The 8,280-nt window shown below is 40.8% G+C and overlaps 1 protein-coding gene across 1 annotated transcript in view; it reads right to left on the bottom strand.

Annotated features, from left to right (window-relative positions):
* Positions 1–216: 216 nt before the first annotated feature.
* Positions 217–8,280, bottom strand: part of UPRT (uracil phosphoribosyltransferase homolog) — a 13,972-nt gene continuing 5,908 nt past the window's right edge. Inside the window, exons 5-7 of the mRNA XM_018562072.1 lie at positions 5,561–5,722; positions 3,948–4,046; positions 217–695 (exon numbers count right to left, since the gene is read on the bottom strand). Coding sequence (XP_018417574.1) covers positions 589–695; positions 3,948–4,046; positions 5,561–5,722 — 368 coding nt within the window. The 3' untranslated portion in view covers positions 217–588. The remainder of the gene's footprint in view (positions 696–3,947; positions 4,047–5,560; positions 5,723–8,280) is intronic.

The raw sequence follows: 8,280 nt of genomic DNA, 5'->3' as shown, positions 1-8,280 counted from the left end.
GCTGTTTGGCACTATAGGAAGCTGCGTTTCTCAGTTCTTTTTAGAACATACTGTAGAATGTTATATCCACATTGTAGTTACTTGTCACAATTATGCAACAAAACAAAAATGTTAGCAAAAGCAAACAAACATGAGAGAAATTGTATAGAGAGTTTAAGTAAATTATGTAACCTAGTGGTACTGAAAAGTTTATTTTCTTCAATAAATGGTGTCATACAAGAAAAGAACAGAAAAGAAACAAATTCGCAATAATTTTTTTTATTACTATTAAGTAGCCATACAAATGAATAAATAATTGATGCCCTGGAACACCTCAGCACGCCCATACAAGCTGCTTTTGAATGGAATGTGAACCCTGGGGTGGGGTGTGTAAGCAAAGAAAGTCAAGGAATAACCAATCAGTTTTGGTTGCGGGTGGCCAGGAAGTAAATATTTAGTACAAAGCTAGAAAAACAGATACAGTAAAAAGACTGCATAATGGAGTGCCTTGTGCAAGTTTTAGGCAGCAGTGCACATTCAGGGCACTGCATGGCACAGAGGCAACACTGAGTCTTAAGCAGCCCCTGGAAGAGGCAGGATTTCTAAAGATCAGTCTGTCCCAAAATATTTTTGTCCAAAGTGTGTAGGGGCCACTGGGTGGACTTCGGTGGTTAAAATGGTTATGTCAGGAAATTCTTGAATGATGGAAATTGCACCTGTTTAGGTAATAATAAAAATGTATCACTTTACAGCAAACATGCAGATAAGAATAACCTTTATTTACTTAGAATACAAATACGATGTTGTACTTAACATAACATTCTCTTCTTGAAGCCCACTGAGGAACAAAGGGAGTTTAAAAATTCTTAGATAACTCGCATATACTGCCACTTTCAGAGGAGTTTGGGACACTGGCAAGCAAAAAAAAGTTTAATCCAAGAGAGCTAAATCACCAGTAAGCAGAAGCCGCTGCCTGATGAGCCTCAAATGGCAAATGTGAAGGGCACAAATCAGCCACTGAAAAATAATGAACAAATAAATGTAAAACTACCTGAAGAAGAAGAAAAAAACAACAACAAAAAAGAGCCTTTTTTGCCGCACTGATCAGTGCGGTTTCCATATAGCTTTCAATGGAACCGCTCTGATCAGCACGGTTTTGGGCGTTTCTAGCTGAAACGCAATTAAAAACTCACAAAACCTCCCTTTTGAAATCAGCGCTGATCCGCAACCACCCTGGTGTGAATGGGGCCTAAAGGCTGGGCGGTTTTTATCTTAATGCATTTTCTGCATTAAGGTAAAAAATGTCCAGTACCTTTTTGACTCCACCATCCCCCCACACTTGCCTGTCAACGTAGTTACCACTGCCGGTCCCCGAATCGATCCTCCATCCCGGTTGCAGGGTAGGATACTGAGGACAGAGAAGCCATAGGCTTCTACTGCCGTCAGTCAAACTCTTAGGTGGAAAGGAGGGACGTGGCCTGCCAGTCTACACAGCCACTTGCGGGCACAAGCCATACGGGTGCCTCCACAGCAGCCGCTTAGCTGCTGGTAGCACCCATGCAGGGGGAAGAGCGATGCGGGGACCCACTAGAAAACGAGGAATTGAGAAATGAAAAAACAAAACAAAGATCTGCAATAAAGACGGGCTCCCACTTATACAAATTAAAAACAAAAACCCTAAAGCTTTAATATCACCTTAACTTAAGGAAGTTTGGACAGGCAATGTTAAAAATGTTGAAGAAAAGGTGTTCAACCTCCTAGGCTAGGACAACAGCAAAAAAAAAAAAAAACCCTAAAAACTGAAGCATAACAGCTGGGAGGCAGGTTATACAAGGATTGGCTCAACACTGTTTTCCAGTGTCTCAACCTCCTGAAGGCAGCAGAATAACTGAGAATTAATAAAGTCCTGTATACGTTAACGGACAATAAAGTATAAATATTTTCATTATTTACAAAGTTACCAGCAATTTAAAATCTAGGAAATCATAAAACAGAATTGCCCATAAAGAGCTTACAATCATATACAGTACTGTGCAAATGTTTTAGGCAGGTGTGAACAATGCTGTAAAGTAAGAATGCTTTCAAAGATAAAAATGTTTAGTTTATTTTGATCAATTAACAAAACAGAAAGTAAAGAGAAATCAAAATCAATATTTGGTGTGACCGCCCTTTGGGAAAAGCACAGACCTCTGAGCAACAAAAATCTGAAGTCTATGCATATTGTCTATATTAGGGATGCACCGATACAAGAATCGGTATCGGCGGCGATACCGAGTATTTGCATGAGTACTTGTACTAATACTCCGAAACATAAAACGAGTACCTGTGCCGCGTCCACCATCTTCAGGGACCCGAATCCGCCGCACATTATTAATTTCATTATTCAATGTCTTTTTTTTAATATTATAAACGTTATAATATTTTAAAAAAAAAGACATTGAATAATGAAATTAATATTTATCATGCCATTGCTAACTAAGGCTTGTATCCCCCTAGTGGTCAAAATAGATGAGCACATGTCCAGACTGCAGACCAGAACACAGTGTGGCACAGCTACAGCCAATTCTGTATAACTGGCTTTATATTATTATTACATTTTCTTATAATATAAAGCCAGGTATGCAGAATTGGATATAGCTGTGCCACACTACAGAGTGTTCATGTTCTTCATAATATTAAGAAACTGACCTAAAATCATGATTTTGTATTGCTTTAGAAAAAAAATGTGACCTGGCCCTTTAAGAAAAAGTATCGGTAATTGGTATCGGCGAGTACTTGAAGGAAAAAAAAAGTATCGGTACTCGGCCTTAAAAAAGTGGTATCGGTGCATCCCTTAGTCTATATGGTCAGTAGCATGTGGAGATGGTCTTTGTGGGAAAGTGTTCTGTAGTCTCAGTTGCACCCTAAAAAGTGTACATCATAGTTTTAACCTATTGAATGGCATATCCTATTTGCAAGTACTCTTTCCAAGTGCATTCAATGCTGCTTTCACATTCTAAAAGGCAGAGTATTATTAAAGCGGTAGTAAACCACTGCGTGAAGGGTGACGTTTTTGCCTTACAAATGTGCCCTTCTCCAGCACTGTTGATCCATCTTTGGTCCCCTGGCGCTGCTGTCACTTCTGGGTTCCATGCGCCTCTTCCTCCTCTTTTGCCATTGGGTGGTCACTGATAATGTAACTCCTGTGCAGGAGGAGTTGCATCCTTCCTGGCCTCTTAGAGATGTGTGCACCGCAGTGTACACACCAAAAAATGGTGGAAAGACTTCTTTTGCATGTCTCTTCTGCCAAAAATCTGATTTTTAAAAATTTAACTTAACTTTCACTTTACTGCTCTTTACTGAACATTTCCTAGTTCAATGACTGGCAGCACATATTGTACTTTTAAAAGGAGAATTATGGAGCGAGTGAAAATCAGTCATCACCATAATTCAAGCTGTCCTGTGACAAAGGATCCGTCACAGGTCGACTCTGTTGATCGGGAAGTGAGCAGAAACATACTGCCGATCTGCTCACTTCCTGATCATCTCCCTGAAGATAGTGGTATCTGTCAGTCACCGCTCCCCCACAGGGATTCCCCCCTCCCCTGTCCGATCCTCCACCACTAAGTGGAGGAACGAACAGGGGAGGGGGCGAGCATAGCAGACTCTGCATCTAGAGAGGCAGAGCCAACTGTCACTCATGCAGCTGGGTGGATCTCGACTCTATTGTCGGGATCAGTCCCAGCTGTGGCGCTCTTGGCATATGGCGGGCAATAGCCCACTATATACTGCTCAGTTTTGGGTCACGGGAGGAGGTTAGTATGCATGCTTGTTGTCAGTCAGTGTCTCAACATACTGAAGCCAGGTCATTGAGACAGGCAGACAACTAGCATTTTAAGGCGAGGTCAGCAGTGGCAGTCTACATATGTCATTACAGGTTTCCTTTCTGTAATGTGAAGTACTATTTGACAAACATCCAAAAGTCTTACCGTGTGGGGTAGAGAAGAGACTGAGAAGTATAATACAGCTAGGTTGGACTCCATGCTCAATCAGAACTTTAACTGCTTCAATGACAGTATTGCCCGTGCCTGCAAAATACATTTTACAAAGATCATGGCAGGGTATGATCAACACGGGTAAAGGGAAGATCCTTTTAAAATTTAATTTCAACAGATTAATCATCTGCTTTTTACAATCACTCTTTAAAAGCTAAACTCCAAGATGATATATACACACACACACACACGCAATAACCCAAAAAACACAGTTTGTTGCGATATACACATACACACAACGTCACATTCATTATATGCGTTTTATTTGTTTTCTATACTCATGCAGCATTGATATGTTGCAAAAAGCATTAGAGGATATTGAGCCATTAGTACTAGCCCTTGTCCTCTGCAGTGACTCACCATTTAAATCTCTACTGTACACAAATACAAGGGTTAATCAACCCACCAGTATGATAGTGCACAAGTCACAGAAAAAAAATAAAATCTAAGTTTTGTACATGTAAACCATTATATGCATTTCAGCTGAGTATTCAGTGGTATTAAGCTTTAAAGGAAAGCTGTCCTGTGAGTTAACAAGGATTCTGCCATTGCTGTGCTGAAAATCCTATTTGGCTGGCAGTCATGCGGACTCAGAAGAAAGTCAGCAATGGCGGCTCCTGTGTTTGTCTTAGGAACATTTTACTTTAAATCCCATCAGCACAGATGAAAACATTGGTTTGTATACAAATATACAGAGAGACACTAAAGTAGTAGTTCTGTTCACCACACTCTCTGCTCCAGGTCCTTGCGTTTTTGCCATTACTTCTCAATGCCCCTATATTAGCAGGCACCGAAATACTGTTCATAGAGAGAAGGCTGCAGTAACATTCTCCCCTGTCCTTACTGCATCCTTTAACTGATAATAGTAAATGAGACTCCTGTACTGTATGTCATGGCTGTGACTTAGAAACATTAGAGAAATAAAGAGAAAGATCTGATTGGGTAATACATAACCAATGTGTTAAGTGTTTTTTTTTTTTTATTGCAAGATTACATGTGATGACAAAAATATGTGGGCTGACATTGCTAGTATCCTGAAAATGCAAGTTGCCGTTTATGGCTTTAGTGTTATGGAGTCACAGATCCAGAAAAGCATTCAGCAAATAAAAAGCCAGAATACTCTATACATGCTCTGGATCTTCATGATGCAAGAATTATTGAAACCAGAGCATGACAGCCATGTAACCAGTATTTTCAATAGGTATTTCAGAATGAGAGCTCACAAGTGTACTTTGCAGCAAACCTGAAGTAAAAATACTTAAACCCCCGATGGCACCATACAGCAGGAACCTCTGGGTGTCTACACATCCGGTTAGTTTTCCAATTCTCCTTCATGGGACCCCCCATATCCTAATCCACTCTGAAACCCGATCCTGTACTTCCTGTCTCACTATTGGCCTGTCAATGTTAACACTCATAGGATGAGGAAAGTACATTTTCTAATTTGTGGTCACTAGAACTTACTATTCATCTGTTTAGTTATCCGGATCTTTTACAACGTATGGTGAACTACAACAGTAAATGTGTGATAAAAAAAATGTGCTTACTTAGTATAGGGTACATTAACAAAACCTTCCTCCTATAAATATCTGGTGGGAACTTTGCATAATAGACTTTGGCACGTTGTGTTTCCTCATCACTCTGGATCAAAATTTTCCCAATGCGGATGGAGCGGCAGCAGTCACGCAGGCCCTGTTCCATGGCTTCACCTATTAACAAGAAAGAATGTGAGAGCTGTGAGCCTGGAAGGAATTCAGAAGATGGCAACAAGAATAGACTAGAATGTAAAAACTTCCATACCTATGCTGAAACTCTGTCATAATAAAACATGCTACAAATATCATGTGCACGGGGTGTTTTTCTGCATTTGTAGGATATGTGCATAAAAAAAAAAAAAAGTTTAAAATACATCTAATGGCTTCTGTAGTATAGTAACTGGATTTGGGACTTGTTTAGACTATGTGATATACAAGCTAGGGATGCATTAAAATTTTGGCCAAAAATTGTACCAAAACAGCCCAAAAATTCAGTGCACCCCTAGCTTCTTATATTCACTCCGCTCGGTAGCAGCCTGTGTCCCCTCTGCTCTCCCTGGCCTGTGTAAGCAGATGCGATCAGAGGGGACAAAGACCCAATCCTGCAGCCAGGGCCCAGTGGGGAGGAGAGAAGCTGTCAGGAGGTTGAGCAGGGTAGTGTGCGGGGAGGAGACAGCTGTCACAGGAGGCCAAGCTCTCCTACCGCACCACCGCACTCAGTCTCCAGTGACAGGCGGAGCAGTCAGGATGGACAGCTGAGTGCAAACACTCAGTGATCAGTACTGTGGACACAGTAAGCTTACTGTGTGCCCAGATTTAAGTGAACAGGAAGTGCTCTACATCACTTCCTGTTCATTCATGATTGTGGTCATAGTAACTGATACGATCCTCACCTATGACATGACTGGTAATGCCTTAAATGACTCTGAATTCTCCAATTATAATATAAATTCTATTTTGTGCAGTTCCTGCTGTTCAATGTGATGTGAAGGAGGACCAAACTACAAAAAAACAATAAATTACTTTACATATACTCATACCCCTTTGCTGCTCCCATTAAAAAAGTCAGTCACAGAGCTCGAAATCTAACATCTCTCCTGCAGAGCGGTCTCTAAACTCCTACCAATCAGTGCTTTGCTTCCACCTTCCCGCAGCTGCTGATTGTGGGCCTGTGTGAGCCAAAGAAAAAGATTGGCTGCCTCCGTCTGACAGCCAGAGAGTGACAGGGACTCACCCAGACCCTCTCATGCTTGAATACTAGAGTTGAAAGAGTTTGGAGGTTGGACTGCTATATTTTGATCATTTTAAAAGCAGCAGCGAGGGGGTCCCGATGGAAGTACATGTGTGACTTTCGGTCTGTTTAATGGACAATATTTTTTTCCTACTTTGAAGATTAAAATAAAATAAAAAAATCTTTTGGCCAAAAACAGTAACACAGATTATTATTGTTAGTTGCAGGGCTGTAAATCCAAAAGCAATTAGCTGCATTGCATGCAATGTTCCCCTCCCAGAAAATGTTTGAGCTTTATATAGACTAACCTTCACTAAATATTGCAGCATTTACATAGTGGCTATAGTTTTTAATCTTCCCTTTGAACTGGAGGGCCTAGAAAATCTACACTTTTCCTATTACAAATGAACTAGGAGCTTTGCAAAAGAATTCCACAGCATATTAAAAGAGACTCTGCCACGTTGCCCATTTAGAGTAGTGTGACAGGTTCCCTTTGCTACCCCAACACTCCTCCACCGTGAGTTGGGAGTCCAAATCTACACGGAGTGGCCAGTCGGCCCAACAAAGTAATCTCGTGGAGTCATCTCGTGGCCCAACGAAGTACTGATGGGGTGGTCATGATAATCTGGCCACTCAGTGTATGCAAGTGCTGTGTCAGAACTTACACAGGGTTAATCATTTTCTCTCTTTTCTTGTGTGATTGCTCAAACCTGTTCCACTGGTCACTCAGGCATAAGCTTGGAATGATGAGAGAAAACAGAGGAGGTCACATGACCTCCCATTACTTGGAAGAACCAGATATTTCCCAAAGGCTCAGAGAGAGAGCATCAGCGCAGCACAGATGAATATCAGTGAGCGGAGGGTTGTTGATACAAGACAACATGTCACTTTGCCATTTTAGAGTCTCTTTAAAGTGTACCGCTAAACTGGGCAAAGTTAAACATATTTATGTGAACTATTTTGCTTGCCAAATGTGCAGTTCTGTTCAGCAAATGTAGCAACTCATTGAGGGAGGACAGAGCAGTGACAGGGCCAAGTCAGGAGTGGGGCTGTGCGGGGGGAAGAGCTGCGGGACAATCAGCAAATATGTGAAATATTTGCTGATCGCTCTCTGTAATATTCAAACTTCAGTGATAAGTACTGATCACTATGATGTTTGTAAATAACTGAGCAGTATACGGTGTCCCCAATCATAAATGAACAGGAAGTGCTCTACATCACATCCTGTTCATTTATGATTGTGGACATAGTATCTGTTTATTATCTCCTCGATTTATGAATGAACAGGAAGCCTCTGTACTGAGAGCTTCTTGTTTATCGAGTGCTGGGGCTGCAAAAAAAACAAAAAAAAAACAATTTAAGAGGAGATTAAGTGTCCTCAATCACTTATTTTATTTCAAAAGGGAAATAACAGGGGTGTAAGCCCCAGATATTACCCCAAAGCCCATAACAGTAAAGTTAAAAAAATTATTGTAAAAATATATATTTTTTTAAGAAATAA

This window comes from Nanorana parkeri, unplaced genomic scaffold (genome assembly GCF_000935625.1).
Source record: "Nanorana parkeri isolate BGI_ZX_2015 unplaced genomic scaffold, ASM93562v1 scaffold559, whole genome shotgun sequence".
Lineage (NCBI taxonomy): Eukaryota > Metazoa > Chordata > Amphibia > Anura > Dicroglossidae > Nanorana > Nanorana parkeri.
The sequence above is the reverse complement of the archived record's forward strand: the minus strand, read 5'-3'. Positions and strand labels throughout refer to the sequence as shown.